Source organism: Semicossyphus pulcher, unplaced genomic scaffold (genome assembly GCF_022749685.1).
Source record: "Semicossyphus pulcher isolate SPU_LCO1_2020_fin unplaced genomic scaffold, fSemPul1.0.p SCAF_9, whole genome shotgun sequence".
Classification (NCBI taxonomy): Eukaryota; Metazoa; Chordata; class Actinopteri; order Labriformes; family Labridae; genus Semicossyphus; species Semicossyphus pulcher.
The window spans coordinates 22,112,891-22,135,368 of record NW_027211770.1 but is presented as its reverse complement, the minus strand read 5'-3'; the positions used below and the strand labels follow the sequence as shown (position 1 = coordinate 22,135,368).

The following is a 22,478-nucleotide window of genomic DNA, read 5'->3' as shown; positions in this document are numbered from 1 at the left end:
CACCAATGTTTTTAGAACTAATACTTTTTCCATTACACCTTTAAAATGTAACAGTGACAGGATTACCTCAAAGGGTTAATTAGATATGCAGCAATATAAATGTGCCTTAAGCTGTATTAATATACTATTTGTAAAGAGCAACAGCAGCAGTAGCAAGTGTCCTTTTAGCATTTGGCGTATACAGCAGTCGGCTAAACTGAATAAAACGCTCCACAGAGCTGAAGAGTTTGGTGAGAATTCTCTGAGGTTTAACACTTTGAGCCCTTTTACACATACCGTTATGTTACCATGGTTACTGTACATACTGTATTTATCACTTTATACTTGCTTTGCACATTACTCGGCACCTTAAAGCTTGTTTGAACTTCTGGTTAGATGCTAAACTGCATTTCATGGTTCAGTACTTGTACTTGTGCAGTGACATTAAAAACAGGTACAGAAATAAAAAGAAATATTGCTCTGCTATTCTAGAGGTAAATGTGTTTGAATTAAGTCCAGTGTTCAAATAAACCATTAAATGATTAACATTGTTTTCTATGTTTTGATAACTTTCTCAAAGTACTCTTGTGATGGAGATAGCTTCAGGTTTGTATTTTCAGGACCATCTGAATATGGGGGAAATAACAGCAAAAGAATCATCTAAATGTTTTTGGAACATGAAATAAAGGTGAATGACATGCAGCTTAACTCATTGTGAGGCATTATAAGTGATTAGTGTGCAGAATGAATCAGTTATAATACGTCACCAGAAAGAAGAAACCTCTGTGAAATGTGATGTAACAGAAAAGCCCTGCTGGAAACACTTCTTAATGAAACTGACTGTGTAATGATGTTTCACTACAAACACACTGCGCTTACTTAACTGTGACAATCATCTAAACTCTCTCTGATGTTGGCCTGCAGATGGAGTCAGATAAAGTCGTGAGTATGAAGGTAAGTAACTCACAGCTGATGATGAGGTTTTGTTGTATCACTGGTTCCATCACTGACAGGATTGGACACATTACAGCTGAATGGTCCCTGGTCATAGCAGAGGATGTTGGTTATAGTGAGAGTGGAGCCTCCATCAGTGAGATGAACTCTGTCACTTGCTGTGACCTCAGAGCTGCCGTTCATCCAGAGGAAAGAGGGGGAGGATCCAGAGGAGGAGTAGGAGAGACGGACAGGGCTGAACTCCACCAAGTCTGTGCTGCTGGCCTCTGCTGTTACGTTGTCAATTGGCTCTGTGGGTAGAGATCTTATATGAAACCACTGAACACAGTCATTTATTTCTTGCTTATTTGTTTTGTTTAATCTCCATTAAGCACTCAAAGAGATAAAATGTGACATATTTGCTCACCATAAACGTTCAGTGTTGTTCTGCCTTCAATCACAGCAGCTCCATGAGGTATAATAGTGACTCTGTATTCTCCACTGTCACTGAGAGTCAGATTCCTGAGCTCCAGAGATCCAGTATATATGAAGAAGGTGATCCTGCCTTCATACTCTGGTCCTGTTATGTTTGTATTAGTTAAAGTGATGATATTTTTATCACCAAAATTCCAGGTCACTGAAAAAACTGGGTTTTCTGTTGGAGTCAGGGTTGTGGTCAACGTCACCGTCCCTCCAACAGCTGCATTCAGAGGACCGTCTGGCAACACACCAGCTCCCTTAGTTAAACCTGGAGGAGACACAGATACAGGTCAGAGAAGGGCTGTAATAATGGGTGTAAGCTTGACTCTTTTTCACAGCCGTAGTTATTGTAATATTAAAAATGAGTATATATATTAAGAAGCAAACAGTATTTGTGATTTTCAATCATAAACATTTGTAGCAGATAGTTCTGTCGGTGGCTTTTGAAAATGATCTCTAAAAAGTGACCCAGTGAGCAAAAGATCAGTTCTGCCAGAGCAGACTAAAAACAAAATAGCTTTAATTAATTCACTGAGGTTTTAATAGGCAAGACTTTTATACAGTTGTAATGAAAGCTTTAATAAAAAATAAATACATACGTTTCCATATTTCCAAAGCCACGTGCAAAAGGACTAAAGTTAATTTATTAGTTTCAGCAAAAAAAGAATTAAATCACTAACAAGTATGATAGGCTTTGACTCAAGTCACATTAACATAAGATTTGCTCCTTCATCTTTAGCAAAACTCCTTTCCAACAACTTTTTAACGACTTTTAAAGTCAAGAAATGTTCACAGTGACAGACGTTAAACTTACATCTTACCTGTAAAACCCACAGAGACGATACAGAGTAAAGGTAAGATATCCATTGAGCTATCTTTGTGAGACGTAAGCAGCTGAGGGAAGGTCAACCATCAAACTTTGACAGTGCTTATGAATGTGAGCCTGAGACAGCTTCTATTATACGAGTCTGTACCTACGTGCTGAGTTACAAACTGTCTGCATCATGAGATAAACCCACAAAAGCTGCAGTCTTTGACTAAAGCTGTCAGACGTCGCCCTCTTGTGGTGTCATTTCAAGTGATTTAAAGAACAGGGCATTTTGGGGGGCTTTTTAACTTTCATTGAGCATATTTAGTAACCTGTAGTTGGCAAAATATAATCTTATAATCTAACACTTCGAACTAAGTGTGATTATAAGATTATATTTTGCTCCCACATGTCACATGACACAGAACAAAGTGTTTTGTTTCAGACTTCTAAACGTCCGCTGTTGACACGTCAGTGTCAGAAAGTGCAACTTTAAAACAATCATGAAGTTTTAAAGTTGCTCATAGTTCATATTATGGACTCTAATCACGACACTATCTCAATGATTAACACAGGACACTGATGCAGGTAGGTCAACACAACACACATTAAACATTACTTCCTTATACTGCCTTCATATGCTAAACTCCAAATTCTGACGCTGACATATCAAAAGGGGAAGTTTAGGCTGAAACAAATCACTCTTTCCTGTGTTAAACTCGATGATACTCTGGATGAAATGGAAATAGCTGTGATACGTGTCATCCTCCTGGGACTCATTTCAGGTGAGCCATCATCAACATGATTCAGCACATACATGAAGAAACAGCAGTGTTTGTCTGAGAAGATACAGTAAGATGTTACAGAGGGATGAAATGGCATGTTCCTCTTGTTTCATGAAATGGCATTGATAGTGATATCAATACATTCATTCAATTACATCATTCACAGATTCAGTGGCTTAAAATATCCGAGATACCAGTGAACTAGTCCTCCTATTGTCTTCGGGGTCAATTTGACCCCATTCAGTGTTTAAGGTCCTTAAATAGGCCGAAATGGTTGACGTCATTTTTTCACGTGAATACTCGAAAAGCGGTGACTGTTACCAAGCAATGAAGATGAGGAAACATAAATAATCAAGCATGCAGTTGTCCGATGTACATTTTTCTTATCTCCCTCTGTATTTTCAAAGGCCCTACTGGCACAAAATCGGAGCTCAGTCAGCACCTGCAGGGCGGGGACAGCGCGCTTCTGCAGCGGAGGGGAGAGCTCTTTAATTCTTTCAAATAGGACTTGTCTGACAAAACGAAACCTGTCGATCAACTTACTGTCCGATCACGGATGACTCTCTCTCGTTTCAATGCCCTTTTATTTAAGTCTCATCTAAGTCTAACTGGTGCACAGGGCGTAATTTAAAGTCTGTAGTAACCTTCAGCTCTATGTCGGCCGTGACGTTACACACAGGAGTACGGCCAGCTGGATCACTCTTTCATTACCTTCACTAAACTGAAATGTATATGCTGCAGCGGAACAACATGTCTCATATATATATGACCACTTTCTTCGCTGCGTCCGCACTCTCACTCTCACTCTCTCCGTGGGAGTGCAGTTCGTTATACATACCAATATTAATGAATATATATGAATCGGGATAGCATACATTCCATCGAAATCCCTAATGAGGACTTCGCAGGCCGTGGATAAATTCCCGCCTCTATAGCCCATAGACTGTATAAACATGACAGCTCCCTAAAAGTGAAGCCAAAACATTTCGGGCGCCCCCTGCTGATTGGCTGCAGTATAGGTCATAAAGCCCGCCTCCTCCATGTTAACGGGGTGGACATGGGTCTACATATACAGTCATTGCTATAGCCGCGGAACGCTGGCTTCACAGCATCCCGTGCGCTTGCGGCATCAAAGAGAGGAGCTGTGGGTGCTGCTGCTGACGCGGATGACTGGTTTAGCATATTCCTGAAGCACTGAGGGGACTGAGTTAGATTAGAATGAGCATTATACTATACACACTAAGCACAGCATACATACATTAAAGCAAAAGACATCAAACCTGACTTGTTTTCATCTAAATGTATGTTAGTTATGAAGTCAACAGTTTGAAAAAAGTTTTGTCATGAGAATCATTAATCTATAAATGAAGCCGATCCAAAAGCAGAAGTGATTTCATCTGTTATTTGTCTCTCTGTGGTTTAAACTGTCAAATGTTGGGGAATTAAGGTGTTACAGGTTACACTGAGTGTATCTGTGGTTTTTCTGACACCATGTTCTTTAAACACTTTCATTGTTTTTAACAGAGCATGTGATCGCAATGTGATTTCACTACAGCCCTTCTCTGACCTGTATCTGTGTCTCCTCCAGGTTTAACTAATGGAGCTGGTGTGTTGCCAGACGGTCCTCTGAATGCAACTGTTGGAGGGACGGTGACGTTGACCACAACCCTGACTCCAACAGAAAACCCAGTTTTTTCAGTGATCTGGAGATTTGGTGATAAAAATATCATCACTTTAACTAATACAAACACAACAGCACCAGAGTATGAAGGCAGGATCACCCTCTTCATATATACTGGATCTCTGGAGCTCAGGAATCTGGCTCTCAGTGACAGTGGAGAATACACAGTCACTATTTTACCTCATGGAGCTGCTGAACTTGTAGGCAGAACAACACTGAACGTTTATGGTGAGCAAATATGTCACGTTTTATCTCTTTGAGTGTTTAATGGAGATTATGCACAGCAAATAAGTAAGAAATAAATGACTGTGTTCAGGTGTTCAGTGGTTTCATGTAAGATCTTTACCCACAGAGCCAATCGACAGCGTAAGAGCAGAGGCCAACAGCACAGACTTGGTGGAGCTCAGCTCCGTCCGTCTCTCCTGCTCCTCCTCTGGATCCTCCCTCTCTTTCCTCTGGATGAACGGCAGCTCTGAGGTCACAGCCAGTGACAGAGTTCATCTCACTGATGGAGGCTCCACTCTCACTATAACCAACGTCCTCTGCTATGACCAGGGACCATTCAGGTGTAATGTGTCCAATCCTGTCAGTGATGGAACCAGTGATACAATAAACCTCATCATCAGCTGTGAGTTACTTACCTTCATACTCACGACTTTATCTGACTCCATCTGCAGGCCAACATCAGAGAGAGTTTAGATGATTGTCACAGTTAAGTAAGCGCAGTGTGTTTGTAGTGAAACATCATTACACAGTCAGTTTCATTAAGAAGTGTTTCCAGCAGGGCTTTTCTGTTACATCACATTTCACAGAGGTTTCTTCTTTCTGGTGACGTATTCTAACTGATTCATTCTGCACACTAATCACTTATAATGCCTCACGATGAGTTAAGCTGCATGTCATTCACCTTTATTTCATGTTCCAAAAACATTGAGATGATTCTTTTGCTGTTATTTCCCCCATATTCAGATGGTCCTGAAAATACAAACCTGAAGCTATCTCCATCACAAGAGTACTTTGAGAAAGGGTCAAACATCAGCCTGTCCTGCTCAGCTGTCTCCAGACCTGAAGCTCACTTTAACTGGTTTCTGAATGGAGAAGAGCTGCCTGATACTGGACCAGAGCTCAGACTGGTCAACGTTCAGGAGAGTGGAAACTACAGCTGCCGGGCCTCTAACATTAAAACCCTGAGAAGTGAAACATCTGTACAGTCACGTGTGTCTGTACTGGGTAAGTTTGAAGAAAAGGTTTTTAAAAAGACATTTGGAAGTGATCTAACCATCAACCTGATAGAATCAGATACAACTTAACCAGAATGAACTAAACATTAGTGGAACAAAAAAACACAACATAAATACGTTTGCTGTCAAGAATCTTGATCTCAAAAATGTTTGATCTCACAACAAATGACTTTCTGGGTTCATCAGAAACACAGCAAATATAGCTGATACACAACAACATATAAACACAATCAACAGATAAATGATCATTCTTTGAAACCAACAATCTTTATGTTAATAGTAAATCATGATTATCTTTTTTGTGTTGACTGCTGGTAATGGTTTCCCCATTCTGTCTGACTGTTAGGCTAACAATCATGTCGGACTGTAACAGTGTTTATATGGTGAGTGTGTTTGTGGCTACAACACAGGTTAATCATTGAACAGAGAACCAGGCATCAGATGAGCTGTGATAATTACACGTGCAGAGTGGGTCAGACAGCAAAGATCATCCTGTCTGGTTTATGTGTTAGATTCATTGTTGTTGAGTTATCTGGTTGTGACAGTGGCACATTAAAAGATGTAAAAGGGAGTGCATCAGAAGGTTTTAAAACTAAGAGACTATAGTTGTGAATGTCTGTTTTGCCTTTAATTCTTCCTCCTGAAACTGGTGAGACCTGTTCCTTTGTTGTGTTTCTTCTTACTGGTACCAGTCACGATCGATCGCCTTTTTGGTGCATTGTTTTCCGTTTTCGGAAATGAAGAGTTTTTGTTTGGTGTAAAAGGACTAAAAGAAACCATATCGAGTGAACTTTAGTTTATTTAAGTTCATATTTCGTTATCTTTGGACTTTTAGTTGGTTCTGAATGCACATGGGACTGATTTTAGGACTTATTTTTGTTGTAATTAAAGTTCCGTTTGTCGTATTGAGCTGAGTGAAGTTACTTGAGTGAGGCACATTTCTGATCACCTAACCAGCCTAACAGTACAAAGTGGCAATAAAGAGTAAAATGTAAAATTGCTGTAAAGAGGGTGAAACTTATTTTAAAGCGACATTTCATCTGTTCCCTGTTTAAATGTTCTGTTTAAAGTGTTACAGGTTTTATTTTTCTTCTAAAAGAACCTCTTGAGCGTTTAACATCGACAAGATAAAGAGGTCGAGTGTTACACGGTGACGGGCAGGATTCATTCAAGGCAATCAAGCTCTGAAGTCCAGAAATGACAGAGTTCAGCTCTCTAATGGAAACTTCACTCTCACTGTAGTCAAAGTAACAAACTATGATCAGGATCATTCAGGTGTCCTGGTTCAATCATTTCAGTGATGGCACTATGATCAATCTTTATCTTCACTTAATGCATGCAGCTTGTACTCAATGTACTGTGTTGACAGGAAAAGCTTTAGTTGTGTTACATTTTTTCAGATTGTAAAATATTTGATTTAAAAACACTTTTGAATTTGACATTTATTGCTTGAAGGTGAATTGAACTATAAAAGTATTTCCCTGAAGAGTTGGATAAGACATAATTTTAATCTTCTGTCCACTGGTAGTGACAAACACACTATGTAATCTTTTTTTGTGTTTGTACAGAAAAAGTCAGCAGGGACTTGAGACATATATTCTTTATTAACCAAAGATCATTCTTTCCCTGACATTAACCAAAGTGCTTTTGTTGCCCAGACTCTACCCCAGACCAAACCTAAATGTAGTGTTAACTTATCCCAGGCAGCGATTAGTGACTGATACAAAAGAAATGTCAAGGAGACAGGTTTTATTCACCTTCAAACACGACTCCACATGTTGCTCTGTATGCATTTGCTACCTAAATTCGTACGTTTGCCAAATCTGCCTCCTAGTGTCCTCCAAAGTTTCAGGATTTCAAAATGACTTGTGTTGAAATCTTGAAACAATGACATTTAATCACATTACAGCACATAACATGTAAAAGGTCCTAAGTCTCGCAGTGGGTGATTGTTTGAGTCAGTTGTTGAAGAAGCAACTCAACACTCAGTGACTTGTTTCCTTTGTTCCTGTTTTCACATATTTCACACGTATCAGGTGCTTCTATCACATCATCACCAAACCTGCCGAGTGAGGGGAACTCTGTCAACTTAACCTGTGATGCTGTTGGTCCCAGCATTACCAGGAAGTGGATGAAGGACGGATCAGATCTGAGTCTGGCTGACAACATGATGTTTTATGACGTAAACAGAGTGCTGTCCTTTCAGCCTCTAAAGAAAACAGACGGAGGAGAATATTCCTGTCACGTCAGCAACACCATCAACACAGTAGAAGCTAGATACATCATGGTTGTGAACTGTAGGTAACAAACTGTTCAATGTACATTTGTCCAAATGATGAGTGTGTACTACTGAGATACTCTTATTGTCGACCTGTAACACACAACTTTAGATATTAAAGTTGGACGATATGTTTTATTTGTTCTCCTCTAAGATCTTCACAACAATCTGTTTTTCCAGATGGACCAGAAAATGTTCAAATCAAAGGCGACAATGAGACACAACGTGGTCAGACCTTCACATTAACCTGCTCTGCTGAGTCTGAACCATCTGCTAGTTACACCTGGATACTGAACGGGAAAGAGATATACAGCTCTGCTGTGTACACTAAGAGCGCTGAACCTTCTGACAGTGGAAACTACACCTGTCAAGTGATGAACAGTGTAACCATGAGATCATCGTCTAAGGTGCATGGATTGACTGTAACAGGTAAACTTTTTTTAACTCGTCTTCTTATATAACATTTACTGTATGTAATCAGTGTGCTACTGAATACTATTAAACTATTAATATTTTGAATTCACCGTTACATAAAAATGCTGTTTTCTTCTGTTTCATGTGTCTCACTGAAAGCAGGTGGAGGTCTCTCAGCTGGTGCCATTGCTGCAATAATAATCACATGTTTAATAGTTACAGCTGCTTCTGCTGCTGGAGGATACTATATTTATAAAAAGAAGTGAGTAAAATTACTTTAGAATATTACTAGTCAGACATTCCTGTTTATCTTATTAAAGTGATAGTTTGGTTTGTTTGAAGTCGGGTTGTATGAGATGCTTATCAATAGTAAGTGTACTACACACAGTGGATGTCGGCACGGATGCTAGGCTACATGCCGCTGCAGGTCGAGTCAGTTCCACACGTAATTTGTCCACTTATAAAGACGTCCCACCTAAAAATCAAAAGTGGTATCGATTGTACGCTATGTTTGAATAATTCACCGTGTTTCACTTTCAGTAAGAATGCCTCTTTATTTTGGCACTACTTTGTGTGGACAGCAACACATACGTGTTACTACGCCTGCAGCGTACGGCGTCCAATCTGACACGAGGCACTTACTGATAAGTATCTCATACAACTCCACTTCAAACAAACCAAACTGTCCCTTTAATTAATTGTACGCAGAGTTGATTTTGGATGGTACTTTTAGCTAACTAGCTTTGCCCTAGTTAACATTAACACTACCCCAACATTATACACTAAACATATTTAGCTACTGCTTTTATCCAGTACTTTCAAATAGACCACTTAAATGTATAGAATATAATATTTATATAAGTGTTGAGTAGAATCTATGTGGACATATTATCATAATGTTTGTTTTTATACATCTAGAGTCAACAACAAACCTCAGCTGAATAATACAGGTAAGAATTCCTCTGATCTAACTCCCTAAACTGAGACATACAAAGTATATATGAACACATATGGAGCTATCAGCTGTAATTTAACAAAGATGTTTTGTTTTACAGTACAACTGCAACAACCAAACCAAGAACATGTGTATGAGAACGCATCACTGGTATATGAAAACGTATAAACTCAACAGTCTTCTCCCTTTGAGGTAATTTGACCTCATTATTGTCCCCTGCTGTTTCATTTTTTGTCCTGCAGATGATCAGAAAAATAAGATACTTGTAAAGTCACCTGCACCCAGAAAAGAGGAGACACCAATGTTTTTAGAACTGATACTTTTTCCATTACACCTTTTGAAATGTAACAGTGACAGGATTACCTCAAAGGGTTAATTAGACATCCAGCAATATAAATGTGCCTTAAGCTGTATTAATATACTATTTGTAAAGAGCAACAGCAGCAGTAGCAAGTGTCCTTTTAGCATTTGGCGTATACAGCAGTCGGCTAAACTGAATAAAACGCTCCACAGAGCTGAAGAGTTTGGTGATAATTCTCTGAGGTTTAACACTTTGAGCCCTTTTACACATACTGTTATGTTACCACGGTTACTGTACATACTGTATTTATCACTTTATACTTGCTTTGCACATTACTCAGCACCTTAAAGCTTGTTTGAACTTCTGGTTAGATGCTAAACCATATTTCATGGTTCAGTTGTACGTGTGCAGTGACATTAAAAACAGGTACAGAAATAAAAAGAAATATTGCTCTGCTATTCTAGAGGTAAATGTGTTTGAATTAAGTCCAGTGTTCAAATAAACCATTAAATGATTAACATTGTTTTCTATGTTTTGATAACTTTCTCAAAGTACTCTTGTGATGGAGATAGCTTCAGGTTTGTATTTTCAGGACCATCTGAATATGGGGGAAATAACAGCAAAAGAATCATCTCAATGTTTTTGGAACATGAAATAAAGGTGAATGACATGCAGCTTAACTCATTGTGAGGCATTATAAGTGATTAGTGTGCAGAATGAATCAGTTAGAATACGTCACCAGAAAGAAGAAACCTCTGTGAAATGTGATGTAACAGAAAAGCCCTGCTGGAAACATTTCTTAATGAAACTGACTGTGTAATGATGTTTCACTACAAACACACAGCGCTTACTTAACTGTGACAATCATCTAAACTCTCTCTGATGTTGGCCTGCAGACGGAGTCAGATAAAGTCGTGAGTATGAAGGTAAGTAACTCACAGCTGATGATGAGGTTTATTGTATCACTGGTTCCATCACTGACAGGATTGGACACATCACACCTGAATGGTCCCAGGTCATAGCGGAGGACGTTGGTTATAGTGAGAGTGGAGCCTCCATCAGTGAGATGAACTCTGTCACTGGCTGTGACCTCAGAGCTGCCGTTCATCCAGAGGAAAGAGGGGGAGGATCCAGAGGAGGAGCAGGAGAGACGGACGGAGCTGAGCTCCACCAAGTCTGTGCTGTTGGCCTCTGCTCTTACGCTGTCGATTGGCTCTGTGGGTAAAGATCTTATATGAAACCACTGAACACCTGAACACAGTCATTTATTTCTTGCTTATTTGCTGTGCATAATCTCCATTAAACACTCAAAGAGATCTAACGTGACATATTTGCTCACCATAAACGTTCAGTGTTGTTCTGCCTTCAATCACAGCAGCTCCATGAGGTATAATAGTGACTCTGTATTCTCCACTGTCACTGAGAGTCAGATTCCTGAGCTCCAGAGATCCAGTATATATGAAGAAGGTGATCCTGCCTTCATACTCTGGTCCTGTTATGTTTGTATTAGTTAAAGTGATGATATTTTTATCACCAAATTTCCAGATCACTGAAAAAACTGGGTTTCTGTTGGAGTCAGGGTTGTGGTGAACGTCACCGTCCCTCCAACAGCTGCATTCAGAGGACCGTCTGGCAACACACCAGCTCCCTTAGTTAAACCTGGAGGAGACACAGATACAGGTCAGAGAAGGGCTGTAATAATGGGTGTAAGCTTGAGTCTTTTTCACAGCCGTAGTTATTGTAATATTAAAAATGAGTACATATATTAAGAAGCAAACAGTATTTGTGATTTTCAATCATAAACATTTGCAGCAGATAGTTCTGTCGGTGGCTTTTGAAAATGATCTCTAAAAAGTGACCCAGTGAGCAAAAGATCAGTTCTGCCAGAGCAGACTAAAAACAAAATAGCTTAAATTAATCCACTAAGATTTTCTTTTAAGTAAGACTTTTATAGTTTTTAATTTAAAAAATATATATATGTTTCTATATTTCCAAAGCCACGTGCAACAGGACTAAAATTCAATTCTTAGTTTCAGCAAAAGTTGTGGTAAAAGTTATTTTATCACTAACAAGTATGATAGGCTTCGACTCAAGTCACATTAACATAAGATTTGCTCCTTCATCTTTAGCAAAACTCCTTTCCAACAACTTTTTAACGACTTTTAAAGTCAAGAAATGTTCACAGTGACAGACGTTAAACTTACATCTTACCTGTAAAACCCACAGAGACGATACAGAGTAAAGGTAAGATATCCATTGAGCTATCTTTGTGAGACGTAAGCAGCTGAGGGAAGGTCAACCATCAAACTTTGACAGTGCTTATGAATGTGAGCCTGAGACAGCTTCTATTATACGAGTCTGTACCTACGTGCTGAGTTACAAACTGTCTGCATCATGAGATAAACCCACAAAAGCTGCAGTCTTTGACTAAAGCTGTCAGACGTCGCCCTCTTGTGGTGTCATTTTCACTGATTTAAAGAACAGGGCAATTTTGGGGCTTTTTTAACTTTCATCGAGCATATTTAGTAACCTGTAGTTGGCAAAATATAATCTTATAATCTAACACTTCGAACTAAGTGTGATTATAAGATTATATTTTGCTCCCACATGTCACATGACACAGAACAAAGTGTTTTGTTTCAGACTTCTAAACGTCCGCTGTTGACACGTTAGTGTCAGAAAGTGCAACTTTAAAACAATCATGAAGTTTTAAAGTTGCTCATAGTTCATATTATGGACTCTAATCACGACACTATCTCAATGATTAACACAGGACACTGATGCAGGTAGGTCAACACAACACACATTAAACATTACTTCCTTATACTGCCTTCATATGCTAAACTCCAAATTCTGACGCTGACATATCAAAAGGGGAAGTTTAGGCTGAAACAAATCACTCTTTCCTGTGTTAAACTCGATGATACTCTGGATGAAATGGAAATAGCTGTGATACGTGTCATCCTCCTGGGACTCATTTCAGGTGAGCCATCATCAACATGATTCAGCACATACATGAAGAAACAGCAGTGTTTGTCTGAGAAGATACAGTAAGATGTTACAGAGGGATGAAATGGCATTGATAGTGATATCAATACATTCATTCAATTACATCATTCACAGATTCAGTGGCTTAAAATATCCGAGATACCAGTGAACTAGTCCTCCTATTGTCTTCGGGGTCAATTTGACCCCATTCAGTGTTTAAGGTCCTTAAATAGGCCGAAATGGTTGACGTCATTTTTTCACGTGAATACTCGAAAAGCGGTGACTGTTACCAAGCAATGAAGATGAGGAAACATAAATAATCAAGCATGCAGTTGTCCGATGTACATTTTTCTTATCTCCCTCTGTATTTTCAAAGGCCCTACTGGCACAAAATCGGAGCTCAGTCAGCACCTGCAGGGCGGGGACAGCGCGCTTCTGCAGCGGAGGGGAGAGCTCTTTAATTCTGTCAAACAGGACTTGTCTGACAAAACGAAACCTGTCGATCAACTTACTGTCCGATCACGGATGACTCTCTCTCGTTTCAATGCCCTTTTATTTAAGTCTCATCTAAGTCTAACTGGTGCACAGGGCGTAATTTAAAGTCTGTAGTAACCTTCAGCTCTATGTCGGCCGTGACGTTACACACAGGAGTACGCCCAGCTGGATCACTCTTTCATTACCTTCACTAAACTGAAATGTATATGCTGCAGCGGAACAACATGTCTCATATATATATGACCACTTTCTTCGCTGCGCCCGCACTCTCACTCTCACTCTCTCCGTGGGAGTGCAGTTCGTTATACATACCAATATTAATGAATATATATGAATCGGGATAGCATATATTCCATCGAAATCCCTAATGAGGACTTCGCAGGCCGTGGATAAATTCCCGCCTCTATAGCCCATAGACTGTATAAACATGACAGCTCCCTAAAAGTGAAGCCAAAACATTTCGGGCGCCCCTTGCTGACTGGCTGCAGTATAGGTCATAAAGCCCGCCTCCTCCATGTTAACGGGGTGGACATGGGTCTACATATACTGTCATTGCTATAGCCGCGGAACGCTGGCTTCACAGCATCCCGTGCGCTTGTGGCATCAAAGAGAGGAGCTGTGGGTGCTGCTGCTGACGCGGATGGCTGGTTTAGCATATTCCTGAAGCACTGAGGGGACTGAGTTAGATTAGAATGAGCATTATACTATACACACTAAGCACAGCATTCATACATTAAAGCAAAAGACATCAAACCTGACTTGTTTTCATCTAAATGTATGTTAGTTATGAAGTCAACAGTTTGAAAAAAGTTTTGTCATGAGAATCATTAATCTATAAATGAAGCCGATCCAAAAGCAGAAGTGATTTCTTCTGTTATTTGTCTCTGTGGTTTAAACTGTCAAATGTTGGGGAATTAAGGTGTTACAGGTTACACTGAGTGTATCTGTGGTTTTTCTGACACCATGTTCTTTAAACACTTTCATTGTTTTTAACAGAGCATGTGATCGCAATGTGATTTCACTACAGCCCTTCTCTGACCTGTATCTGTGTCTCCTCCAGGTTTAACTAATGGAGCTGGTGTGTTGCCAGACGGTCCTCTGAATGCAGCTGTTGGAGGGACGGTGACGTTGACCACAACCCTGACTCCAACAGAAAACCCAGTTTTTTCAGTGATCTGGAGATTTGGTGATAAAAATATCATCACTTTAACTAATACAAACACAACAGCACCAGAGTATGAAGGCAGGATCACCCTCTTCATATATACTGGATCTCTGGAGCTCAGGAATCTGGCTCTCAGTGACAGTGGAGAATACAGAGTCAGTATTACACCTCATGGAGCTGCTGAACTTGTAGGCAGAACAACACTGAACGTTTATGGTGAGCAAATATGTCACGTTTTATCTCTTTGAGTGTTTAATGGAGATTATGCACAGCAAATAAGTAATAAATAAATGACTGTGTTCAGGTGTTCAGTGGTTTCATGTAAGATCTTTACCCACAGAGCCAATCGACAGCGTAAGAGCAGAGGCCAACAGCACAGACTTGGTGGAGCTCAGCTCCGTCCGTCTCTCCTGCTCCTCCTCTGGATCCTCCCTCTCTTTCCTCTGGATGAACGGCAGCTCTGAGGTCACAGCCAGTGACAGAGTTCATCTCACTGATGGAGGCTCCACTCTCACTATAACCAACGTCTAGAGTTTAGATGATTGTCACAGTTAAGTAAGCGCTGTGTGTTTGTAGTGAAACATCATTACAGTCAGTTTCATTAAGAAGTGTTTCCAGCAGGGCTTTTCTGTTACATCACATTTCACAGAGGTTTCTTCTTTCTGGTGACGTATTCTAACTGATTCATTCTGCACACTAATCACTTATAATGCCTCACGATGAGTTAAGCTGCATATCATTCACCTTTATTTCATGTTCCAAAAACATTGAGATGATTCTTTTGCTGTTATTTCCCCCATATTTAGATGGTCCTGAAAATACAAACCTGAAGCTATCTCCATCACAAGAGTACTTTGAGAAAGGGTCAAACATCAGCCTGTCCTGCTCAGCTGACTCCAGACCTGAAGCTCACTTTAACTGGTTTCTGAATGGAGAAGAGCTGCCTGATACTGGACCAGAGCTCAGACTGGTCAACGTTCAGGAGAGTCAGAGTGGAAACTACAGCTGCCGGGCCTTTAACATTAAAACCCTGAGAAGTGAAACATCTGTACAGTCACGTGTGTCTGTACTGGGTAAGTTTGAAGAAAAGGTTTTTAAAAAGACATTGTTGTGATGTAACCATCAACCTGATAGAATCAGATATTACTTAACCAGAATGAACTAATACACAACATAAATACGTTTGCTGTCAAGAATCTTGATCTCAAAAATGTTTGATCTCACAACAAATGACTTTCTGGGTTCATCAGAAACACAGCAAATATAGCTGATACACAACAACATATAAACACAATCAACAGATAAATGATCATTCTTTGAAACCAACTATCTTTATGTTTATAGTAAATCATGATTATCTTTTTGTGTTGACTGTTGATAATGGTTTCCACATTCTGTCTGACTGTTAGGCTAACATTCATGTCAGACTTTAACAGTGTTTATATGGTGAGTGTGTTTGTGGCTCCAAAACAGGTTAATCATCGCACAGAGAACCAGCCATCAGATAGGATGAGGTGTGATAATTACATGTGCAGAGTGGGTCAGACAGCAAAGATCATCCTGTCTGGTTTATGTGTTAGATTCATTGTTGTTGAGTTATCTGGTTGTGACAGTGCCACATTAAAAGATGTAAAAGGGAGTGCATCAGAAGGTTTTAAAACTAAGAGACTATAGTTGTGAATGTCTGTTTTGCCTTTAATGCTGTCAAACTTACATATTCCACTGTAAAATAAAAGTATGTGGGTATATGGCAGGTAAATATGTCTGTGCCGAGGTTATATAGGCCGGATGTGGCGTAGAGGCGAGGGGAGGATTAATGTGCGCGCGGCGGAGTTGAATTGGGTAGCGCCAGGTGAGAGTACGGCAGCTGCCTTTTAATAAACCATAGACGGTTCAAATGTGAAAGAAAATATAAGGAGAAACAAGACCTTTGAATTGAATTGACCTTTAATCTTAAAGAGGATTATTGCGACTCTCCGTGCTGAACAAAGACGGGATCTAACAGGTGGATTATTCTTCCTCCTGAAACTGGTGAGACCTGTGCCTTGTTGTGTTTCTTCTTACTGGTACCAGTCGCGATCGATCGCATTTTTGGTGGATTTTTTTCTGTTTTCGGAAGTGAAGAGTTTTTGTTTGGGACAAACGGACGGCGGCATCGGCGGATTTATCGTTTGTTTTCGGGGTGTAAAAGGACTAAAAGAGATCGAGTGTACTGTCGTTTATTTAAGTTCATATTTCGTTAGCTTTGGACTTTTAGTTGGTTTTGAGGCATATGGGACTGATTTAAAGACTATTTTTTGTTGTAATTACATTTCCATTTGTCGTATTGAGCTGAGTGAAGTTAAGTTCCTTGAGTGATGCACATTTCTGATCACCTAACCAGCCTAACAGTACAAAGTGGCAATAAAGAGTAAAATGTAAAATTGCTGTAAAGAGGGTGAAACTTATTTTAAAGCGATACTTCATCTGTTCCCTGTTTAAATGTTCTGTTTAAAGTGTTACAGGTTTTCTTTTCTTCTAAAAGAACCTCTTGGGCGTTTAACATCGGCAAGATAAAGAGGTCGAGTGTTACACGGTGACGGGCAGGATTCATTCAAGGCAAACAAGCTCTGAAGTCCAGAAATGACAGAGTTCAGCTCTCTAATGGAAACTTCACTCTCACTGTAGTCAAAGTAACAAACTATGATCAGGATCATGCAGGTGTCCTGGTTCAATCATTTCAGTAATGGCACTATGATCAATCTTTATCTTCACTTAATGCATGCAGCTTGTACTCAATGTACTGTGTTGACAGGAAAAACTTAAGTTGTGTTACATTTTTTCAGATTGTAAAATATTTGATTTAAAAACACTTTTGTATTTGACATTTATTGCTTGAAGGTGAATTGAACTATAAAAGTATTTCCCTCGAGTTGGATAAGACATCATTTTAATCTTCTGTCCACTGGTAGTGACAAACGCACTTCTTAACCTTTTTTTTTGTTTGTACAGAAAAAGTCAGCAGTGACTTGAGACATATATTCTTTATTAACCAAAGATCATTCTTTCCCTGACATTAACCAAAGTGCTTTTATTGCCCAGACTCTACCCCAGACCAAACCTAAATGTAGTGTTAACTTATCCCAGGCAGCGATTAGTGACTGATACAAAAGAAATGTCAAGGAGACAGGTTTTATTCACCTTCAAACACGACTCCACATGTTGCTCTGTATGCATTTGCTACCTAAATTCGTACACGTTTGCCAAATCCGCCTCCTAGTGTCCTCCAAAGTTTCAGGATTTCAAAATGACTTGTGTTGAAATCTTGAAACAATGACATTTAATCACATTACAGCACATAACATGTAAAAGGTCCTAAGTCTCACAGTGGGTGATTGTTTAAGTCAATTGTTGAAGAAGCAACTCAACACTCAGTGACTTGTTTCCTTTGTTCCTGTTTTCACATATTTCACACGTATCAGGTGCTTCTATCACATCATCACCAAACCTGCCGAGTGAGGGGAACTCTGTCAACTTAACCTGTGATGCTGTTGGTCCCAGCATTACCAGGAAGTGGATGAAGGACGGATCAGATCTGAGTCTGGCTGACAACATGATGTTTTATGACGTAAACAGAGTGCTGTCCTTTCAGCCTCTAAAGAAAACAGACGGAGGAGAATATTCCTGTCACGTCAACAACACCATCAACACAGTGGAAGCTAGATACATCGTGGTTGTGAACTGTAGGTAACAAACTGTTCAATGTACATTTGTCCAAATGATGAGTGTGTACTACTGAGATACTCTTATTGTCGACCTGTAACACACGATTTTAGATATTAAAGTTGGACGATATGTTTTCTTTGTTCTCCTCTAAGATCTTCACAACAATCTGTTTTCCAGATGGACCAGAAAATGTTCAAATCAAAGGCGACAATGAGACACAACGTGGTCAGACCTTCACATTAAACTGCTCTGCTGAGTCTGAACCATCTGCTAGCTACACCTGGATACTGAACGGGAAAGAGATACACAGCTCTGCTGTGTACACTAAGGAGAACACTGAACCTTCTGACAGCGGAAACTACACCTGTCAAGTGATGAACAGTGTAACCATGAGATCATCGTCTAAGGTGCATGGATTGACTGTAACAGGTAAACTTTTTTTAACTAGTCTTCTTATATAACATTTACTGTATGTAATCAGTGTGCTACTGAATACTATTAAACTATTAATATTTTGAATTCACCGTTACATAAAAATGCTGTTTTCTTCTGTTTCATGTGTCTCACTGAAAGCAGGTGGAGGTCTCTCAGCTGGTGCCATTGCTGCAATAATAATAATAACATGTTTAATAGTTACAGCTGCTTCTGCTGCTGGAGGATACTATATTTATAAAAAGAAGTGAGTAAAATTACTAGTCAGACATTCCTGTTGATCTTATTAAAGGGATAGTTTGGTTTGTATGAGATGCTTATCAATAGTAAGTGTACTACACACAGTGGATGTCGGCACGGATGCTAGGCTACATGCCGCTGCAGGTCGAGTCAGTTCCACACATAACTTGTCCACTTATAAAGACGTCCCACCTAAAAATCAAAAGTGGTATCGATTGTACGCTATGTTTGAATAATTCACCGTGTTTCACTTTCAGTAAGAAAGCTTCTTTATTTGGCACTACTTTGTGTGGACAGCAACACATACGTGTTACTACGCCTGCAGCGTACGGCGTCCAATCTGACACGAGGCACTTACTGATAAGTATCTCATACAACTCCACTTCAAACAAACCAAACTATCCCTTTAATTAATTGTACGCAGTGTTGATTTTGGATGGTACTTTTAGCTAACTAGCTTTGCCCTAGTTAACATTAACACTACCCCAACATTATAAACTAAACATATTTAGCTACTGCTGTTATACAGTACTTTCAAATAGACAACTTAAATTTATAGAATATAATATTTATATAAGTGTTGAGTAGAATCTATGTGGACATATTATCATAATGTTTTTTTTTTTTAATCTAGAGTCAACAACAAACCTCAGCTGAATAATACAGGTAAGAATTCCTCTGATCTAACTCCCTAAACTGAGACATACAAAGTATATATGAACACATATGGAGCTATCAGCTGTAATTTAACAAAGATGTTTGGTTTTACAGTACAACTGCAACAACCAAACCAAGAACATGTGTATGAGAACGCATCACCGGTATATGAAAACGTATAAACTCAACAGTCTTCTCCCTTTGAGGTAATTTGACCTCATTATTGTCCCCTGCTGTTTCATTTTTTGTCCTGCAGATGATCAGAAAAATAAGATACTTGTAAAGTCGCCTGCACCCAGAAAAGAGGAGACACCAATGTTTTTAGAACTAATACTTTTTCCATTACACCTTTGAAATGTAACAGTGACAGGATTACCTCAAAGGGTTAATTAGATATCCAGCAACATAAATGTGCCTTAAGCTGTATTAATATACTATTTGTAAAGAGCAACAGCAGCAGTAGCAAGTGTCCTTTTAGCATTTGGCGTATACAGCAGTCGGCTAAACTGAATAAAACGCTCCACAGAGCTGAAGAGTTTGGTGATTATTCTCTGAGGTTTAACACTTTGAGCCCTTTTACACATACCGTTATGTTACCATGGTTACTGTACATACTGTATTTATCACTTTATACTTGCTTTGCACATTACTCAGCACCTTAAAGCTTGTTTGCACTTCTGGTTAGATGCTAAACTGCATTTCATGGTTCAGTACTTGTACTTGTGCAGTGACATTAAAAACAGGTACAGAAATAAAAAGAAATATTGCTCTGCTATTCTAGAGGTAAATGTGTTTGAATTAAGTCCAGTGTTCAAATAAACCATTAAATGATTAACATTGTTTTCTATGTTTTGATAACTTTCTCAAAGTACTCTTGTGATGGAGATAGCCTCAGATTTGTATTTTCAGGACCATCTGAATATGGGGGAAATAACAGCAAAAGAATCATCTAAATGTGTTTGGAACATGAAATAAAGGTGAATGACATGCAGCTGAACTCATTGTGAGGCATTATAAGTGATTAGTGTGCAGAATGAATCAGTTATAATACGTCACCAGAAAGAAGAAACCTCTGTGAAATGTGATGTAACAGAAAAGCCCTGCTGGAAACACTTCTTAATGAAACTGACTGTGTAATGATGTTTCACTACAAACACACAGCGCTTACTTAACTGTGACAATCATCTAAACTCTCTCTGATGTTGGCCTGCAGATGGAGTCAGATAAAGTCGTGAGTATGAAGGTAAGTAACTCACAGCTGATGATGAGGTTTATTGTATCACTGGTTCCATCACTGACAGGATTGGACACATAACACCTGAATGGTCCCAGGTCATAGCGGAGGACGTTGGTTATAGTGAGAGTGGAGCCTCCATCAGTGAGATGAACTCTGTCACTGGCTGTGACCTCAGAGCTGCCGTTCATCCAGAGGAAAGAGACGGAGGATCCAGAGGAGGAGCAGGAGAGACGGACGGAGCTGAACTCCACCAAGTCTGTGCTGTTGGCCTCTGCTCTTACGCTGTCGATTGGCTCTGTGGGTAAAGATCTTACATGAAACCACTGAACACCTGAACACAGTCATTTATTTCTTGCTTATTTGCTGTGCATAATCTCCATTAAACACTCAAAGAGATAAAACGTGACATATTTGCTCACCATAAACGTTCAGTGTTGTTCTGCCTTCAATCACAGCAGCTCCATCAGGTGTAATACTGACTCTGTATTCTCCACTGTCACTGAGAGTCAGATTCCTGAGCTCCAGAGATCCAGTATATATGAAGAGGGTGATCCTGCCTTCATACTCTGGTCCTGTTCTGTTTGTATTAGTTAAAGTGATGATATTCTTATCACCAAAATTCCAGTTCACTGAAAAAACTGGGTTTTTCTGTTGGAGTCAGGGTTGTGGTGAACGTCACCGTCCCTCCAACAGCTGCATTCAGAGGACCGTCTGGCAACACACCAGCTCCATTAGTTAAACCTGGAGGAGACACAGATACAGGTCAGAGAAGGGCTGTAATAATGGGTGTAAGCTTGACTCTTTTTCACAGCCGTAGTTATTGTAATATTAAAAATGAGTACATATATTAAGAAGCAAACAGTATTTGTGATTTTCAAACATAAACATTTGCAGCAGATAGTTCTGTCGTTGGCTTTTGAAAATGATCTCTAAAAAGTGACCCAGTGAGCAAAAGATCAGTTCTGCCAGAGCAGACTAAAAACAAAATAGCTTAAATTAATTCACTGAGGTTTAAATAGGCAAGACTTTTATACAGTTGTAATGAAAGCTTTAATAAAAAATAAATACATACGTTACCATATTTCCAAAGCCACATGCAAAAGGACTAAAGTTAATTTATTAGTTTCAGCAAAAATTGAATGTAATTACTAACAAGTATGATAGGCTTTGACTCAAGTCACATTAACATAAGATTTGCTCCTTCATCTTTAGCAAAACTCCTTTCCAACAACTTTTTAACAACTTTTAAAGTCAAGAAATGTTCACAGTGACAGACGTTAAACTTACAACTTACCTGTAAAACCCACAGAGACGATACAGAGTAAAGGTAAGATATCCATTGAGCTATCTTTGTGAGACGTAAGCAGCTACGGGAAGGTCAACCATCAAACTCTGACAGTGCTTATAAATGTGAGCCTGAGACAGCTCCTATTATACGAGTCTGTACTTACTTGCTGAGTTACAAAGTGTCCGCATCATGAGATAAACCCACAAAAGCTGCAGTCATTGACTAAAGCTGTCAGACGTCGCCCTCTTGTGGTGTCTTTTTCACTGATTTAAAGAACAGGGCATTTTGGGGCTTTTTTAACTTTCATCGCGCATATTTAGTAACCTGTAGTTGGCAAAATATAATCTTATAATCTAACACTTGAACTAAGTGTGATTATAAGATTATATTTTGCTCCCGCATGTCACATGACACAG

At 39.4% G+C, this 22,478-nt stretch overlaps 4 protein-coding genes and 1 pseudogene across 4 annotated transcripts; 2 read left to right on the top strand and 3 right to left on the bottom strand.

Moving 5' to 3' along the window:
* Positions 1-942: 942 nt before the first annotated feature.
* LOC138584201 (carcinoembryonic antigen-related cell adhesion molecule 21-like) lies at positions 943-2,259 on the bottom strand. The gene is made up of 3 exons (XM_069656376.1): positions 2,214-2,259; positions 1,340-1,660; positions 943-1,223 (listed from the first exon to the last, which is right to left on the bottom strand). Exons 1-3 carry the CDS (start codon positions 2,257-2,259, stop codon positions 943-945), a joined length of 648 nt encoding a protein of 215 aa, XP_069512477.1.
* A 680-nt stretch (positions 2,260-2,939) lies between these two features.
* LOC138584200 (carcinoembryonic antigen-related cell adhesion molecule 8-like) lies at positions 2,940-9,722 on the top strand. Its single transcript, XM_069656375.1, has 9 exons — positions 2,940-2,985; positions 4,574-4,894; positions 5,019-5,294; positions 5,636-5,896; positions 7,944-8,204; positions 8,366-8,614; positions 8,759-8,861; positions 9,518-9,549; positions 9,655-9,722. The coding sequence occupies exons 1-9, from the start codon at positions 2,940-2,942 to the stop codon at positions 9,720-9,722; spliced, it is 1,617 nt and encodes a 538-aa protein (XP_069512476.1).
* A 660-nt stretch (positions 9,723-10,382) lies between these two features.
* On the bottom strand, positions 10,383-12,112 carry LOC138584199 (carcinoembryonic antigen-related cell adhesion molecule 8-like; annotated as a pseudogene).
* Positions 12,113-12,792: 680 nt separating this feature from the next.
* On the top strand, positions 12,793-18,891 carry LOC138584198 (carcinoembryonic antigen-related cell adhesion molecule 5-like). Its single transcript, XM_069656374.1, has 9 exons — positions 12,793-12,838; positions 14,399-14,719; positions 14,844-15,028; positions 15,153-15,168; positions 15,310-15,576; positions 17,495-17,506; positions 17,965-18,225; positions 18,386-18,637; positions 18,782-18,891. Exons 1-9 carry the CDS (start codon positions 12,793-12,795, stop codon positions 18,889-18,891), a joined length of 1,470 nt encoding a protein of 489 aa, XP_069512475.1.
* A 1,490-nt stretch (positions 18,892-20,381) lies between these two features.
* Positions 20,382-22,250, bottom strand: LOC138584197 (carcinoembryonic antigen-related cell adhesion molecule 8-like). Its single transcript, XM_069656372.1, is given in 5 exon segments — positions 20,382-20,452; positions 20,794-21,069; positions 21,194-21,410; positions 21,412-21,515; positions 22,226-22,250. Coding segments are annotated over 5 exon segments (693 nt in total).
* Positions 22,251-22,478: the final 228 nt, after the last annotated feature.